At 36.8% G+C, this 19,918-nt stretch overlaps 1 protein-coding gene and 1 pseudogene across 1 annotated transcript; both read right to left on the reverse strand.

Moving 5' to 3' along the window:
- Positions 1-14,182: 14,182 nt before the first annotated feature.
- LOC149178852 (heat shock 70 kDa protein 4 pseudogene) lies at positions 14,183-14,989 on the reverse strand (annotated as a pseudogene).
- Positions 14,990-15,189: 200 nt separating this feature from the next.
- LOC149178853 (heat shock 70 kDa protein 1-like) lies at positions 15,190-15,975 on the reverse strand. The gene has a single exon (XM_089422257.1). It carries the CDS (start codon positions 15,973-15,975, stop codon positions 15,190-15,192), a length of 786 nt encoding a protein of 261 aa, XP_089278383.1.
- Positions 15,976-19,918: the final 3,943 nt, after the last annotated feature.

Raw genomic sequence — 19,918 nt, forward strand, 5'->3', positions numbered from 1 at the left:
CTTTAATATAATCAAAACTAAATGAGTACATGAATCCAAAACTGAAAAGACATGAGATACTTATCTTTGAGAGTTGTTGGGAGCTCCCTCCAAATCTTGAGGGAAACCTACAAACTTAAAGTAATACAAAAATGTATTTTCCAAAGATATGTTAAAAACATATAAATTATAAAACATATAAAAACAATTTATGTAAATCAAATGACTTAATAGTGTAAATCCCTAATGTCAGATTCTTCAGGCTTGACTTTCTTTGAGTCTCTTTCTTCAACAAAGTTGGCTTGATCTCTTCCTCTCTTCGTATTCTTGGGATTCTCAGGATAGTCACTCTTGTAGTGACTTTTCTTATGACATTGATAGCACTCTATCTGAGACATGTAAACTTTCTTCCTTTGTCCCTTCAATCTCTTTCCTTTATGATGAGCAACATAAGCATTTGATACTTTTTCGCGATTGGCATCCATAGAGATCCTTAATTCTTCTTGACTACATGCAATCCACAATTATTCAAAGGTTGGAGCTACTCTCCAACTGTTGAGACCTGAATAAAATGCATTCCAAGTGGGTCGCAATCCTAATATAGCAGTGATCACCAATTATTTGTCCCTGAATTTTGCTTTGTCGTCATCATTGGCTTCTTCGGTAGGCTACTTTACATTTCCTTTTACGAGATCTAATACCTTATTCTTCTTGAGGATTAGGTCAATCCTCTTCTTCCAAGATCTGAATTTAGATTCTCCTTCAATCTTGTTCCCACCCTTGATAGAGTTTGACATCTTCCTTGAATATGATAGACTCCTTCCCTGAGATAGTGCCTTTGAATGGATCCACCTTTTTCTTCTTTCGTCACCAAAGCTCTGATACCATGTTAGAAAATCATAAAGGCAGTAAATATTTTCTCGATATTGATAATTACTTGTGATGATACTTATTATTATGATTCTTTATATCTTCTTTCTTTAGTTCATCAATTAATTGCACAAAGCAGCAGCACATAAAACAGTGAACACAAGATGTAGGCACATGCCAAGGAAAAACCCCCCTCGAGGGAAAAACCCAGTCAAAGTAATTCTTCCTTTCAATAGTATTATTTTAGACTCTTCACCCTAGACCTTGACCATACCTTCCCTCCACACCAAGTTAGCCTCCAGAAGATTGATCTATTTCTAGCAACTTCGACTATGCAACGACTTGCGGCAACTCACGACTTTCGGCAGTAGTCCAACTTGGGATAATTCGTTCTCCCAATCCAGAACACAAAATAAAGAGAGACCACCACCAAAATTTTTATTTTTATTGACTCCTTAGACTCCCCCAAACTCGCATTCACTTTGGCTTCCAAACAACATACTTTCCCAGCCTCCTACTTCACACTTTTGCCCGACAAACAGATTTTCTCTCTTCTGCCCAAAAGAGATAGAATGAGAAGTGACGCTACAAATGAATTCTTATTCCTTCCTTTTATAGGCTTCTTGTGGGGTAGAATGGGTCCTTAGGCCAACATGGTGTGGAGGTTCCATAATTCATATTTGACTCAATACTAAACTAATTTACATGATTCAAAAGCCCAATAAGGGTCTCTTTAAATGTACAATAATTCTATAGACTCTGAATAAACCCTAGAAGTCCTCAATGGGGACTTTTACCTAAAACATGGTGACCCAAGCATGAAACCCATGATTTAATAAGTCACAACAATAATAATAAAAATTCTTTTCTTTATTCTTTTGACAAGTACATTACATGATGACTCAAGTACATTATTAAAGACCAAACATAGTTACTTTTTCCAACACTAAGTACATCTACTTTTAGTATTGGGTATTTGGATTTTCCTCCACCTCCAAATCAACTACGTCTAGAATAGAGCACTCAATGTCACATGCTTGTAAAATTGGTCTTTCGTTGCTTATTAATTGTAGAGGATAAGGTAGTGAGTGACGAGGAGAAGGCCAACTAAGTGGTGTGAGAAACACCAACGATGAGGAGGTTTTGGCATCATTAAAGGAGGTTTTGGCATCGTTAAGCAGCACCAGTGAGGAGGAGGTTTTGGCATTGTTGGGCAAAGGAGTAGCAATTTTAAGCATAAAAATGTCAATGTCAACATCAGAGGCACCAAAGTGGCCGACGATGAGGTTATAACATAACCTCTGGCATCGTTGAGTAGCACCAACAAGGAGGATGTTATCACATCATTTGACAGAGCAATAGCAGTGTCAGGCATAACAATGTCAACGTCAAAGTTAAAGCCACCAAAGTGGCCACTAATATATTAGTTTTTTAAATAATTACGTCGTAAGGCATTCCCTCTGAGAAGAAGTCCCTCCCATGCCACCTGTGTAGTCATGGGACGTTGATTTTGGTGTTAGAGGATTCAAGTAACTTCTGCCATCAGATTGAAAACTCGTATTGTTACAATATCATACAATGATAAGACAATAGTTAGTTAGATCAGGCATTACTCACCAACCAGGATTAAGTATCTGCATTGGACGAAGCCTTGTGTAGCAACACACCTACGACTGCATCCCAGCCTTCATGAATTCCTTCAATTCAAAGCATCGGCTGCAATTATACGAGCTTGCTTCAACAAGTATTTCGTTAATTCCTTCAATTCAAAGTGCAGACTGCAATTATACGAGCTTGCTTCAACAAATATTTTATGATCCGTATAGTTGTTTCAAGATAGGCGCATAGTGAGCCATACCCCCTAGGTGCCGACAGAGAGCCCCGTGCAGAAATTCAGTTCAACATTAGTGCAGGTTAATTGATGTGTCTGTCTAATAAATATATATGACTATATACTAGTTCTAATTAGTGCAATAACTTGTAGTTCAACTTGTCGTCTTTCTTTTTCTTAACCTCATGTTCTAATAAAATTTTGTAGAGTTCCAGTTGCTGCCTAGAAGATGATAGCATCACTACACAGAGGGTCTTGCTAAGAGGTTTCAAGCCTCTTCCTTGCTAGATTGGTTTTCTTGAGAGGAATGGTTGAATACGCTTGTTCGGGACAAACAAATGGCATAGTTCGGAGCTTTCCTCGGATACTAACCCTTCTTCTCTTACTTGTGCGGGGATTTTCAAGACTCAAGAAACGGAAGTTTCACTAACATTGGCATTCCATATCATTCTATCATTTCATCATGCTTCATCTCTTAGAACTACATCAATGGCAAGGGGCAATCTGAGTGCTTTTCTAGACAAGATACTCTCTTTTTATATTCTCTCAAAACTTTGTTTAAGAGATGTGACGCACTATTCTTTTCTATCTAGTTAGATGGAGGTACCTCTACACTTTTTAACCTCATCTCAAATTTTCCTTCCTATTTTTTTCATGATGGAGAAACAAAAAAATAGGCAATTGATTCGGTCATGTTCTTTCATTCCACTCAACTTGAAAGTTTTGAACTTTTAGTTTCCATGGGTGATCTTGATAGAGGGAGAATTGGTAAATGTTTGCAGAGATGGGTTCAATCCGCATCTTTAAAACAAGTGAAACAAATTGATCTCGGAATTGGCATTTTCTTAGATGTTCCAACTTCTCTATTTTCTTGTGAATGCCTAACATCATTGAAAATCAAGTTTTTTTACTTAACATGACAACCCCTTACTTCAACGACTTCAGATGCCTTGAAACTTGTTGTTTGTCATTCATCGATACAAATGATGATATACTTGAGCATTTTGTAGCAAAATGCCCTCTTCTTCAAAACTTGAAGATTCAAGATTGATTGTCACCTGTAACACGGTAATATTTATCTAAGGAAAACTTCACAAGGTACAGAATTCTAACATTCACTCACTTGAAAAGATAGGATCTCGTCTGATTTTCTTGAAAGACAATCGTAAACTTTAAAGATCTCTTCCTCTCCTAAATTGGAAAAGGCCTCTGCCAAGCCGTGAGCAAAAATTATGAAATTTGCTTGGCAAGTGAATTTTTTGGAGGTCTTTGCATGTTCTCGACAAAATATGGACGGCCTCATGATTTTGGCCCTCCTAATAAATGAACTTGACTAGTATTTGAAAATTCTGCAATTTAAATGAAGCACAACCCGTTAAAGACATTTTCAGACTATTTTTCAATAAAATCTGATGTTTTCTTTCCTATGCAGTCTGAGCTAAAATTTACACTTTCTGACGCGAGACTATATGCTTAGTGGGGCCGATTAGAAGCAGTTATGAAAAAGAACCACAAAGATTAGAAAAAATAGTTATGAAGGGAAAATTGATAAGAACAAAGAGTCTACCTTTCATCTTAGCAATTTTCCAGTACTTTATTGCAATCTTCCAACCTTGAACCATACATTTCGTTTTCAAGCTATTGCCCTATCTCTACTCCTATATATATTTATATATGATTTCATATCAACACATTTTAGTTCTAAAGTTTCCCTACATTTTTATTATATTGATCCCACTTCTTTTCTATGTGAATCTCCCTACTCATTTTCTCCTTTAAGCGGTAAGTTGTAAAGTCAAAGCAAGCCTTCCTATTTTATTAATGTTGATAGACATGTTTTTCATCATTTTGCAATTTAACTGAGTTGAATACATCTATTAAAACAATGTCTTTCCATTTTCTATTACTAATTTTATTTTAGTTCTTTCCATTTTCTATTACTATTTTTTTATGAATTTAATTACAAAGAAGGTTTACTTCTAAAACAAACTTAGATTCATTTTAAACTTGGATTTACCAAGTGTTGAGAGAAATCAAGTCTAAAATTAAAATGAATCTAAATAAGTACTCGTATATTTTATAATCGATTTATAATGGATTTCCTCAAGCCTCTTCATCATAACAAATACCATGGGCTTTGCAATACCATGAGCTTGTAAACCAATATTAATAAACCCATCAAATGACTAACTCAAACTTATATTAATAATTATTATTTTTCAATAATAATAATAGTAAATTTAATTAAATTTAATCCTTTTACTGCCAACAATAGTTCGGCAATGACTACCTGGACCCTGATCGCTTGCTGAAGGAGCTGCGCAACCCTAGCCAACAAATGCAGCAAGAAGCATGCAGCAACTCGCAGCTGCCCCTCAGCGGCCTCCTGTTGCTGGGGCTTGAGCACCATGGACGCATTAGAGGACGAAGAGCCTCTTTCAGATCAACAACAAGAAAATGAAGGAACAACAAAAGCTTTTGCCTCTCTCATTTCTGCAATGGGCCCGGCAAAGAACAGACCATCAGTCACTAAGTTTGTTAAAAGATTGGAAGATATTCTTGAAATCTCACTCCCTCCTGCCCTTCCCCATAGAGCAGCACTTTCTCTGGTGGAGCGTGGATTAGTGGGGCAATTCACTGGGTTATGGCCATCGCCCAAAACTGTGCAAAAATGGGTAGAAAGGAACTGGACTGCGTCAATAGATGGGAAAATCTCAATCAGGTTTTGTGGAAGAGGTTACTACACCTTCCACTTTGAAACCAAGGAGGATCGAGATCTGATATTTAGGAATGGACCTTATTTTATGCATACTATGGGTTTTTATCTAAACAGATGAACGCCGGATTTTGACCCAGAAATGGATGTTCTCAATGTTGTCCCCTTTTAGGTCAGACTGCCACACCTTCCCCTTCACTGTTAGGGGGATGATTCAGTCAAAGCCATAGGAAATGCAGTTGGGAAATATATAGACAGGTGTGAGCCAAAGGAAAATATGCATGCATGTGCCAAAATTTGTGTAGAAGTGGATCTTGGGAAAGGGCTACCAGAAGCCATCAAAATCAAAGTGGACCAGTGGACACACATACAACAACTGGATTATGAACAAATCCCCTTCAAATGCAAGGTATGTCACGAATACGGTCATTTTGCAAATAGATGTACAAAAAAAAAAAAAATGAAAATGAAAATAGTGAAGACCCGGAAAACAAATGGGAACAGGTTAAAAGAAAGAAGACAGTCCACAAACAACCAAATCTATCTTCCTCGCAACCCTCCACATCCTCTGATCTCCATCCTCCATCACCAAAAGTTAATAACCTTCTTGCTAGCCCTAACCCTTTTGAGCCTCTGGATCCTTCAGCCCCCCCATCCCCTGGACCAAGATCTAGATCCCCACAACATACCCCCAATCCCCCCTCATCCCCTCTGGTATCAAACACTCATACCCCTCCCCCCCCCCCCAGTAGACAGAATCCTAACCAGAAAGCAGTCAAAGGAAGTACCCCCAAATGTAGAATACCAAAAAAAATCAGGAAGAAAGACAAACAAAGAAATCAAGGATGAAGCAGCAGCAAAGGAAATGGCATTAGGAACACAGCAACCTATGGAAACCTTCTTAGGAAGGAGTACAAGAAACAACGAAAAAAGCCAGCAAAGAGGGAAAGGAGCCATGCACCACCCAACAAGCAAATAATGATAGTGGTCTCCTAGAATTGCAGAGGAATGGGATTGTCCATCAAAGAAAATGCCACAAGAGACATTCTGGCAAAAGAAAACCCAGACATCCTTATGATTCAGGAGACAAAAAAAAACAACCAAGAAACTGAAAATATCAAAAAAAAAATCAAAAATTATGAAGGGGAAGCAATACAGGCAACAGGAGCGTCAGGAGGTATATGGAAAAAAGGAACTTGGGAATTAATAAAATACAAAAAAGATCAGCACGGGGTCCAAACGGATCTAATGCAAATCAATACAAAAGAGAAGTACAATGTCATAAATATATACGCCCCAAATCACTACAAGGAAAAAGAGCAATGTTGGGACACCTTAAAAGAAGCACTAAAAGAAGTGCAAGCTGGGAAAATAATACTAGGAGGAGATTTAAATTTGGTAAGAAGCATAGAAGAAAAGTTTGGAGGAACATATCACACAGACCCATCCAGGGATATTCTAGAAGAAATAATGGAACAACACAATTTGATAGATATCCCACCAAACAATGGGAAATACACTTGGAGCAATAAAAGAGTGGGCAAAAGTAACATAAAAGAAAGGCTGGATAGAATTCTGATACAAGAAAACATAGCAGCAGTGCACAGCTCCATAAAATCAAAAATTTTACATACCACAGCATCTGACCATAAACCGGTGATAATAGTCATGGGCAAAATGGAAAACCAAGGTCCGCTCCCATTTAGATACAGCTCAATTTGGGACAGCAACAGAGAAATCAGCGAATTAGTCAAGGAAGCATGGGAGACAAGAGTAATAGGATCACCACAGTATATTTGGGAAACAAAATTAAAAACTGCAAGAATCAAATTAAAGGAATGGGCAAGAGAAAATGAAATAAAAAGAAAAGAAAAGAAAAAAGAGTTACAGCAGAAAATGGACAGCATGCAAACTGAAAAAGAAAACAAAGAAGAAAGCAAGCAAGATTATCTAAGAGAGAAGGAAATATTTTGGGAAATATATAGGGAAAACAGGAAAGAAGAAGAAGAGGCAAGATTGAAATCTAGAAGTTTGTGGCTCAAGGCAGGGGACAAAAACACATCATTTTTCCATAACACAATGAAGATAAGAAGAGCAAGAAACCAAATAGAAAAAATTCAAGTCGAAAGCCAAGAGGTCAAAGGAGCGGAGGAACTAAAAAAAGCAGCCTATCAGCACTTTAAAAACTTACTTTTAGCCAACAAAGAAATGGCTGAAAGTGAAGATTTCTTAAAGCACACAAAAAAAAAATTAAAAAGATCAAAATGCAGCAATGTGCAAGGATCCCACAGAAGAAGAGGTAGTGGCGGCCATATGGAGCCTGCATTCGGACAAATCCCTAGGGCCAAATCGTTTCACAATATCATTCTGCAGATTTCATTGGTATACCATCAGAAAGGATTTCTTAAGAATGGTGAAGAATGTTTTCAAAAAAAAAAAATAGGAGGCAACACAAAATCCTCCTATCTTGCTCTAATCCCAAAGGAAGCAAACCCCTCAACTTTCAACAGGTTTCGCCCTATCTCTCTCTGCAATTCATCGTATAAGATAATAACAAAAATAATTGCAAATAGAATCAAGGAAGTACTTCCAATAATCATATTTGAAAATCAAGGAGGATTCGTGCCCAACAGGCAAATCATAGATAATGTAATTATTGTACAGGAAGTGGTACACTCCAGTATGCTAAGGCAAGAAAAAAGCCTCATAATCAAACTAGATATGGCAAATGCATTTGACAGGGTCAATCATCCATATCTAATGGTTGTCCTCCAGAAACTTGGTTTCTCAAGAGAAATAGTGGAAGTCATACAGGCATGCATTTCTACTCCATGGATTGCCCCCCTCATAAATGGAAGGCCCGTTGATTTCTTTCAAATCACAAGAGGCCTTAGGCAAGGCTGTCCTCTCTCCCCCTTCCTATATATTATAATGGCAGAAACATTAAGCAGGGCTCTGGAAAATCAAAGAAAGGAAAGAAATATCATAGGGATCAGAATAGCAAAAGGAGTAAAAACAATAAACCACTCACTCTTTGCTGATGACACATTGTTGCTAGGAGGGGCATCAACAATAATAGCAAGGAGGTTCAAAAAAGTTCTGGATGATTTTTTATAGGTTTCAGGTGGGCTATTAAATGATACAAAATGCAGGATATATGGACGGAATACCCCTCCCAGAACTATGCAAAGGATCTCACAAATCTTAGACATCCCTATACAAGGAAAATGGACACACTTCTTTTATCTGGGACTTCCAATCTCAAAAGAGAACATGAAGACAAAAATATGGACTAAACAAATTGAAAAATGAAAAACAAAATACAAAGTTGGGGTATGATGTGGCTGAATATGGAAGGAAGGGTAATTCTAATCAAAGCACTCCTTGCAACACTACCTATCTACCAATATGCCATAATCATGGCCCCAACAAGAGCCCACAAACAAATGGAGCTAATCTTAAGAATCTTTCTATGGCAGGTGGGGAAGCAAGAAAACAAAAAATTTAGCCTGGTCAGGTGGGAGCAAGTAGTACTACCTTATGAACAAGGAGGCCTATCAATACGAATACCTAGGCTTATGAATGCAGCATTAGGAATGAAAATAGTATGGAGAATAATTATAGGAAAAGAGAGCTGGTGGAAAAAGACTCTTATATCAAAATATATGGATGGCACCAGGAAAAGACTGCTTAATGGAAATATCCCAATAAGACAATGTACCCAAGTATGGAAGCTAGTTAAAAAACAATTCCATTAATGAGTAGATATATTTCTAAAATCCCAGGCAATGGAAAAACAATTTCAATTTGGGAGGACAGAATCATGGGAAAAGAACCACTATAGACTCATCCAGAAATTGAAGACATACAAGAGTGGATGAAAGATAAAGGTTTCAATACTTTACACTCTATCTCTCTATGGAATCAAAAGGAGTGGCAAGATTGGAAAAGCTTAGCAATTCCGGCAGATCTGGAAGGGCAATGGAGCAAAATCAGGCAGCTCCTAAAAGGGGCAGCGCCAATCCACTTTGATGAGGAAGATGCTTATCTCTGGGACCCAAGCGGTGGACATTACACAGTTAGGACTGGATATAAAATCCTTCAGGAACAACCAAATCAACAAGACTGGGATTCTTGGAAAATAGCATGGAAATCAGAAAGTCTGCCTAAGATCAAAATGTTCATCTGGACTCTTTTAAAAGGGAGAATATTGACCAGTGACAACTTAAAAAAAAAGGCTTTCAAGGCCCAACACGATGCCCATTATGCATGCAGGCTGAAGAAAATATTCAGCACTTATTCCAAGAATGCACCTTTGCCAAAGAATGTTGGCAACAGCTGATAAGTCCATTGGAAATAAGAATAAATTTTGAAAATCCCTTGCCAGATTTTCTTCAAACCCTTGAGAAGGCCTATCCATACACAACAAAGAAGAAAGTCACAATTCAGAGAATATGGAAGTGCATTCCAGTAGTTCTATGTTGGCAAATTTGGTTGACACGAAACAAGTGCATTTTCAAAAATCAAATTCCAAGGATAGGGAAGACCCTCTCAAAAACGTGGGGATTAACTTCTGAAATCCTCAATGTCAAAGGAACAACACCAATAGATTATAACACTCTTCAACAGGAAGAGCGAGATTGGCTCAGCAAAGCCATAATAAATAATAATGGACAAAAAGGACACAGGAAGATAAACTCAGGAAATATATGGAAAATAAGAATGAGTGAAGAGGAACTGACAAACTGGAGGAAAAATCAGAATAGATATTGTCTATACTTTGATGGGGCCTCAAAGCATAACCCGAGAAAGGTAGGGGCAGGGGGAATAATCCTAGATCCTGATGGGAAAGAAAATGTCACATATGAATGGGGATTGGGACAAATCTCAAATAATAAGGTAGAAGCATACAACTTGTTGATGGGAACAAGAATAATCAAAAAAAGAGAAATTCAAAATCCTATCATAATAGGAGACTCAGCCATAATAATAGAGGCAATGGCAAGAAACAAAAATCCAAGCAATGAGTTCATGAACAGAATTCTTAGAAGAATTAGGAAGAACTTGGAAGGCTCTGGCAATGTAATCTTCAGACATGTCTTGAGAATTCACAATCAACAGGCGGATTATTTTGCAAACCAAGCAGTGGAAAAAAATGAAGGGCATGTTCGTGAAAACCAGGAAGAATATCACAACTCTATTCCTTAATGAGCAGCAAAAAGCACAAGTATAAAGCTCACCAAAATCAAGGAAAAATCACAAGGATAAAAGCAATAAATAAAAAAACAACAGTCAAAAAGAAACAAAGGACACATCATTGCAATAACAGCCAGGAAATCACGGGAATGCAAAGGAAAATCCATGAAACTTCAGACTCTAGTATGAGAAACAGCAGGAAGGAAGATTGCAATCATGGTCACAAGAACCACGTTGCAAACTATTTCATCGAAGGCAGGTTTCGGGCAGCGTTAAAGCACTATAAGAACAGAGGGTGCATTCACAAAAATCGCAGAAGCAACCTCAGTGAAGAAATCTTCACCTTCCATGTTAGTATAGTGCTACTTTGGTTTCAAAGCCCCTTCCTGCCTTCTATAATAGCCTGCAGTGTTACCTCTGCTAAGCGTGCAGACTTCATTTTAAGCCCCCTCCCCTCTTCTTACCCAGCTCGCTCACCCCATATCCCTTCATTCCCTTCACTCCCTCCACTCAGTGACCCATTGCAGCGTAAAGCCCCTCTAAGCATCCACGCCTCCCATCTACCCCTCCCTTTACCTCAGCCCTCCTCCCTGACTGTTATGTCTAGATTTCGGTCCTCCTTCAATTCTGTCATTCTCCAGGACCTCATTTCTATCGAAATACAAAGGAAAAACATGACCGAGCGCTTAAACCGGACTTCAAAAAAGCATTCATTCGCATCTATATCTATCGTCGGGTCCGCTCTCCCAAGCCTTTTCCGCAGCGCTATTCTCTCCTCTCTCCGATCTCCGATCAAATCTGGATCATTGATCTGGCGCTCGATCCGACGGTTGTCGATCAACCCGTCCAACCAAACTTGTGTGACTCTCCTCCATCGTCGATCTGTCCTCAATGGATCTAACGGTTCACATCGATATCAATCCGACATCAAGCTTGGAGATTACTCGCCCGAAAAGCGGTTTTCTCTCTCTCCTCCGCTGCTACGTGTCACCTGGTCAGTGGAATCGGGCAACCCCCCCTTTTTACCACTCACGGTTTTTTCTCCGCCCGAAATACCATCTCCGTTTATAAACCCGCCTCTCTCCTTGGTTATCGTTCGAACTTGTTCGTGCCTGATGACCGTAGATTTTAATCATCGACGGTTACGATGGTTCCTCCAGACTCCTCTTCCACCAACGCCTCTAGTTAATCTCCACCGTCCATCCACTATGCAACTTAATCTTGGTCGTTATTAATTTGATAACCTCATTCGTTGTTCCAATGGTTCCGTGTCCGAAAAAAGGAAAGCGGTCAACATCAGCAGAAGAAAAAGTACCTCAGGCAATAAAAATTCAAGGAAGCACAAAAAAACAAGGAGCAGAATGCAAAGCTAAAGGAAGAACATGAAAACAAATCAAATGGAATCACAATGGTATATTACAAAAACAATAGCACAAGCAATGAAGGAGAGAACTCGGTCAAATATGAAAAGAAGAACCAGCCAACTCAGGAGCAAATAGTCTACAAGCCATGAAAAACTATCAAAGAATCCATGACATGTAAATTTCTCTTTCTAGTAGGTCAGTTTGTTAGGCAGTACACTAGAATACTCATAAAAATACATGAAGTCTTGAACACCAGCCTAGGAGAAGAGACTATGTTCCTATCTCATGGCTTAGATGTTTATCATTTTACAGTCATTTGTAATAGGAGCTTGCTCCAACAAAGCTTTTGATAATATATCAACTACCCGACCTTGTTAAAAAATAATAATAATAATAATAATAATAATATATTATTATTTTTCAATTTTAATTTTATTTTAAATAATTTAACCAATTCAACATAACATCACATTAAATAATGTTTTACAACATCACTAAACTGTAAAACACTTCTCACTTTGGACACAACAAATTATTAAACATATTTTAAATATACAAATTTTGTCATTTCCAACCAGATAAAAAGTAGAATAAATTATATACTCACACTTTATATCAATAAAGTTTATGTTCCATGGTGAATAAGAGGTGGTGATGTTCCTCACCAAAATTCAAACCTTTTAAGGGCATGTTTTCCATTGTGGGTCATTTCATCTTTGTTTAAAATATTTTAAGGTTGGGAAAATAGATATTATATGTCCATGGTTGAACATTCTAAACTTGTATTTTTAAATGAACAAAATAAAAATAATAATATTTATATATAGGATGATTTTTTTAGTTTTGTTGACTTATTTTTTTGTATTTGGAATTGATTAGATAAATAAAATTAAAGGAATTAGAAGGACATTTAATTGTAATTTAAGTTTATTATTGACAACTTCACTTAATCAAAAATTAGATTAACTAGATCATGAATATATTGTACTCAAGGGTAGTAATCACTATTTTTTTTTTTTGTAAATGTGCTTGCTTTTTGTGTAGGATGTTATGAACTCATTTCATGGTAACTAGTCTAGATCCATCTTAACACTTGGTAGATCTAAAGTTAAGATGGATCTAGGTTGGCACTTGTTAGATCTAGAGTTAAGATGGATCTAGGTTGGCACTTGGTAGATCTAGAGTTAAGATGGATCTAGGTTGGTATTATGTAAATTTTACATCTCTATATATAAAAATATTATCACTTTTCATTTTATTAAAACCTTGATTTAATCTCTATGGAATATCCATTATAATATTTTTAGTAGTAGTGAGGGTAGAGGGTTTAGATATATCTCATATGAACTCATCATACTCTTTGTTCACCCTCCTAAGCTCCTTTACAAAATCTGGTTTCACTTTGTTTTTTGTGAAGTAGCATTTTATAGTTGGGAACAATATTATTTCTGGGGATCGTTTATGGGTGCATTTTGTTTTTTGTGAAGTCGCATTTTATAGTTGGGAACAATATTTGGTGGGAACCTTTTATGGATGCATTTGATGCAACAACAAATTTGGGCTGCCACAAATCTTTATCCAAAGAACCACGCCTTTAATTGTGCTAATGGAGACGTGTATAAATGGAAATGCCTATGGAGAATACTCACAGTGAAATTTGATCTAGAACCATTACCATATGAGGGTGAATGTTTTAGTCTCGCTGAAAATATGAGGGTGAATGTTTTAGTATGTCATGCAATTTTCGATGAAAATAAGCTCTTCTATTGAGCACTTGGAAGGAAGTTGCACATTCCTTTGTTTTGAGTAGATTGTTTAATTGCATTACATTTAACATTAACATTTTTCACTCAAATTACACTATAATTAGATCACATAACATATCACACATTTTTCAATTTTTCATCTATGCTCTTCTTCCAAATAAGCAAGTATTGATAATCAAGTTGATACTCTAGTCATTTATTTCAAATCATATATGATATAAGCACCCAAAAAAAAATACTTACTCCAAATTTCATAAATAAATAAAAAAATACTTATTCCAAATTTCATAAATAAGAAAACGTACTTATTTTTAGAAATAAATTATAAAATTTGGCCCAAACTTTGGATATCATTATAACTTATTCTGAATTAATGTGAAGTCAATATAAATTGACCGCGAGGCCAAAGATACAGTGACTTATGAGGCAGGACTAATAAGAAGAAAACTCTGCGTCGCTTTTAACTGTCGCCGATTCTAGCACACAATTTTTTAATATCTTCCATTATCTCTGATGCTTCATCCTTATCTGCTTTCTGAGTATCACTGATCTCCTCAAGACCGGCTTCCATGTCCTGTAAATATTTCTTCTCCATCTCTCTCCTCCGTAATTTCACTCCTTTATTCATGCTGTGGAGGTATCGATCCAATGCATTCCTCAGCTCCACCATTTCTTTCCACCGCTCATCTTCAATTTTGAAGTTCTCTGCCTCTGCAATTATTTTGGCAATATGATCGTCGCTTGGTCTCCCAGTCTCGATAGTGGTAATCATCGATCTGCTCGTCTTTTGCTCTGCTGAAACCTTCAACATTCTGTTTGCATCGATCTCCATGGTTATCGTCACACTGACTGCGCTTCTGGGTGCACAAGAAACATCCAGAGAAAACCCGCCCAAAAAAATATTGTGTTTGGTATCAGGCCTTTCCCCTTCATATACAAATACTGTTACTGTTTCCCAATTGTCATATGCAGTGGTATAAACGCGTTCCCTTTTCACTGGAACTGGTGTATTCCGAGGAATTAAAACGCTCATGATATCCCCCTTAACACCCACTCCAAGACTAAGTGTAGTAACATCTCTAACCATGAGATTTGACCAATTCACCACTGAAGCATGCATAGCAGCCCCAATCACGACGGCCTCGTCGGGGTTAACCATTTTGCGCAACTTGCCGAGACCGAATAAATCTTGAAGCAACTCCTGCACTTTGGGTACTCGTGTAGAACCTCCCACCAACACAACTTGGTCAATCAGGGTTTTGCTCATTCCCGCATCCTGGAGGCACTTCTCAACATTTTGAATGCATTTTTCGAACAAATCAATATTAATTTGCTCAAACTTCGCCCTCCTGATTTTCGAATGAAGCTCTTGGGTTTTATGAAGACAGGGGACGTGAACGATGGCCTCTGCAGTGGAGGACAAAATTCTCTTGGCCCGCTCGCATGCCCGGCGAAGCCTCCTGAGCGTTATTGCATTTGGGGATATGCGGACTTTGTATTTCCTTTGAAATTTCTGTATAAGATGTTGAAGCAACCTATTGTCAAAATCTTCACCCCGAGATGCATATCTCCGCTCACTGCTTGGATCTCCATTCTGTCCTTGTTAATTTTAAGCACGGCGACATCCAAAGTCTTTCTACCCAAATCAAAGATGAGAACATTCTTATCATTCTCATACCCATATGCAATTGCAGCAGCCGTTGGCTCGTTCAATAATTCTACCACATCAAAGCCTGCCATCTTCCCGGCATCTTTGGTGGCTCGCCTCTGAGAGTTGTTAAAGTAAGCAGGAACAGTAATCACAGCTTTACTCACTTGACAGGCGAGGTATTGTTGGGCGCTTTCTTTCAACTTGAGCAACACCATTGACAATATTTCCTCTGCTGTCAAGGTTTTCTCTTCGCCCTTAAACATTACTTTGATGAGGGGTTTGTCTTTGGGTCCACATATCGTAGAAAATGGCCAGAGAGACTTGTCAATTTGCACAGAAGAATCGGAGAAGCGCCTCCCGATCAACCTCTTGACGCCAAATACTGTGTTTGCAGTGTTAGAAGCAGCCTGATTCTTGGCGGATTGTCCAATATAACTTTCATTGTTGGTAAAGGCAACCATCAAGGGAGTAGTCCGACTTCCCTGTTCATTGGCGATGATATCGACTCTGTCATGATCTGCACGCCAAATACCCACTCGACTGGACGTTGTTCCGAGATCAATGCCAATAGCTTTTCCACTGTCACTGTGAGAGGAAGCCATGGAAAGAATCGAAGGGGCACAATCGGCTTGCAGATGAGAAGAACACATGAACTGTTATAGTTTGGCTATTGGCTAAATATTCGGAGTGGAAATTCCAGCTTACAAATTTAAGCATCATCTTTTGACAAATTCCAGCAGAAATTTGGGATTTGAGTTACAGCTAGCTGTTAAGCTTCACTGAAACAAATGATTCATAACACTCCCCTCTTCCCAGTGGCTTCGTAGTGGCCTCGGTAGACGCCACTTTTTGTAGAAACGGTCATTGGTATTCGCTAGTGGCGCTCATAGGTGCAAAATATATCACCAGTTCAGGACAACATACAACGCACGCGTCCGCCTTAGCAACTTACACGGTGCGTACTAGGCAGGCTTCCGTTGGGAAACTTTATTTTCATATGATTTTCACTGGGAAGTAGAATCGTCCAACCTCACCAATTTATATGGTGCGTACTCGGCACACTTCCATGCGGAAACTTTCTTTTCATATGATTTTTACTGCAAAGAGACACTGATATGATTGTTAAATTGGAATTGTTGAATTGAAAAAGTTGTAGTTTGATTTGAAATAATAAAAAAACAAATATGGACACATCAATATATCCCATGGTTAGACCGATCTGGTCCATGACAACCATGCTCGTCCCCACACCACAAAGAAACATGAAAAACAATAACCAGAAGTCAAACTTTTGTATCCCCTGAAATATATTGTGTGATCCTCGCCTATGCGAGGAGGATTAGGATTGCATACAATCTAGTTCTTAGTGCTTTCCCTTTGTGAAGGTAGTGGCTCTATAGCATGGCTTTAAGATTTACACTCCATAGATATTTCAGGGTTCTCTCCACCCTTTGCTTCCTCCAGGTTTCAAGTTCCTTAATAAGGGCTCTCTGACTTGTTGTTTTTCTATATCTTGTGATTGCTTGTTCACGGAATTCCCTTTCCAAAAAGATGAACAATTGCTCCAGAAAGATGGAATGTTTTTCTATATCTTGTGATTGCTTGTTCACGAAATTCCCTTTCCAGAAAGATGGAATCAATTGCTCCAGAAAGATGGAACCAATTGCTCGCCTCTAGAATTTCTTTCTCTAATGAAAAGTGAAAAGTTTCAGAGGAATGACGAGGTGTTGTCAGAAGAAGAAGCAAGAAGCCTGCAAAAATGCATGAAAGCACAATTCTGTGATTTCTAGTGATGTCAAGAGAACCAAAGTAAGTTCCATGCTCAAACCCTCCCCACAAGGTTTAGTGATGTCAAGAGAACCAAAGCAAGTTCCATGCTCAAACCCTCCCCACAAGGTTTGAGCTTGTAACCTAACTGAGACTAATCCCCAAAGAAACCAACTAATCTACACCTCAAGGGTTTTCCATATGTAATTTCAAAATCACTCACGAAAATATAATTGACTAACTTTACTCATTGAATGTTTCACAACATTAATGGAAACTCAACTTTATCATCTAATATTTCACAACATTAATGGAAACTCAACTTTATCATCTAGATCTTTAGATGTCCTCCCAAAACATTTTTATTTACTTTACTTATTGAATACATCCTCAAACATTTTCATCGACTTTACTCATTGAATATTTTCACAACATTAATGGAAACTGAGCTTCCTTTAAATTCTCAGATGTCCTCCCCAAACATTTTCATTGAATTTACTCAAGCTTTATCCTTTAGATCCTCATATATCCTTGGAAACGAACTTTATCATTTAGATATTTAGATGTCTCCCCAAACATGTTGAGGGCTTGTCAAGATGTCTTGAGATACATTCTCTTTTGTTAATTTCTACAGTGTGGTAGTTTTCTCATTCTCTCTATGTTTTAAATTAGGAGGTTGAGAGTAAACTTTCAAACAAAATTCTTCCTTAAAGTTAAGTTGCCAATACATCATCATTCAAACTCAGGACAGGGTAAGTTGAGCTTAGTGATAATAAATATAACCTTAAATTAAATTATTATTATATTAACACTATATAAATAACATAATTACCTCACCTATAAAATATACTCAATAATTTTTGAATTAGAATAAATATAATTGTGTTTAAAAATTTAAATTTAAAAATTTATTAATATAAATAAAATAAATTAAAAATCAATACAATAAAATTAATAAAACTTCTTAATTTATTAATTATAATAAAATGTTTTTATAAATATTAATAAATATTTTATTAATTATAATAATGAAATATTCTTATAAATATTTATTAATTATTAATTATAATAATGAAATATTCTTATAAATATTAATAAATATTCTAATATAAATTAAAAATTTATAATTTTAAAAACCAGAAATTTCATTAAAAATTAACAAAATCAACCCAAAATATGATTAAACCATTACGCACATTTAATATTTAATATGATGCATCAATACACCACACTTGTTATAAGAAATTGTGAAAAAAAAAATGCCGTAATTACATAAAATTGAAACATGATTTCACTTTTACAGGGCAATTGAATACTACGCATCATGCAAAATGACAGAAACAGGGGAAAACAAATTAAAGCTATTGTTTTCAGGAAAGTTTCAACTTAACCATAAATATTTCTTCACTGTATCCAATAATCTTTACCAATCATAATGCTAAAGCTATAAGACAGCTTGATCGTACCCAAATATTTTTCCTGGTTTGCCACTGTACCTAAAGAACCTAATATTCTTTGACATCCATGATGTTAAGCCAACCTCTTATAAGCTTTATGTATCGTAAAGATAGTCCAGTGTGTGCGGACCGATGTCATTGAATATATTCATCTTCTTTTTCTCCTGCTCCTGGAATTTTATGTTTTCTTTCTTTTTCGCCGACTTTGAAGCCAGCTTTATTCTTTTATTTTTACTTTTACTTTTGTGCTGCCCTCCATACTTTCGTTCTATTTTTTTCTCAAATTTCTCTTTTTCTTTTTGCTCTTAACAATTTTTTTGCTTTTTCTTGATGCATATTCTATTTTACTTTTTTTTTCTTTTTTCTTCTTATTTTTTTTAATATATATATATATATATCTTCTTGTATCTTAAGAAGATATATATATACATGTATTAGAGAAAATAGGAAGAAAAAAGAAAAAGTAAAGTATGCATTTGATATATAAGTTAATTTCCAAAATTATTGCTTGGATTTGTCAAAGCATATATCTCTTGAGCAATTTGGTTTTCAGCGGGCTAAGCAGATACATGATGCCGGCATATATCTCCCAAGCAATTTGGGATAAGCAGATACATGATGCGGGCATATATCTCCCGAGGAATTTGGTTTTATGCAAGATAGGCATATACATGATGCGGTTGCTACTGCACAAGAGTGCCTTCACTCCATCCATTCCAAAAAACTAAAAGCAGCAATCATGAAGGTTGACTTGCAAAAGGCTTATGACAGTCTTGACTAGGGTTATTTGTGGATGGTTTTGCATAAAATTGGGCTCCAACCCAGAAACACATAATGGAGTATGGCCTGTGTCTCTAATGTAAGATTCGTTGTGATTATAAATAGTTTTCCCACACGGTTTTTTGGGGCGGGCCAAGGTTTAAGACAAGGATGTTCTCTATTTCCACTGTTATTTATCATGTCCATGGATGGCCTCAGTCTGCGCATTAAACAGATTGCTGGGATAGGAGAATTTCAGACCCTCACAACTATGTATCGTAAAGATAGTTGTGCAGACCGATGTCATTGAATATATTCATCTTCTTTTTCTCCTGCTCCTGGAATTTTATGTTTTCTTTCTTTTCGCCGACTTTGAAGCCAGTTTTATTCTTTTATTTTTACTTTTGTGCTGCCCTCCATACTTTCGTTCTATTTTTTTTCTCAAATTTCTCTTCTTCTTTTTGCTCTTAACAATTTTTCGCTTTTTTCTTGATGCATATTCTATTTTACTTTTTTTTTTCTTTTTTCTTCTTATTTTCTCTAATATATATATATATATATA

Source organism: Pinus tabuliformis, chromosome 4_1, assembly GCF_031772625.1.
Source record: "Pinus tabuliformis cultivar Carrire ecotype Pingquan chromosome 4_1, CPIR1, whole genome shotgun sequence".
Lineage (NCBI taxonomy): Eukaryota > Viridiplantae > Streptophyta > Pinopsida > Pinales > Pinaceae > Pinus > Pinus tabuliformis.

Excerpts from the sequence above, each read along its gene's own strand:
- LOC149178853 (XM_089422257.1), bottom strand. The coding sequence starts at position 15,975 with ATGGCTTCCTCTCACAGTGACAGTGGAAAAGCTATTGGCATTGATCTC.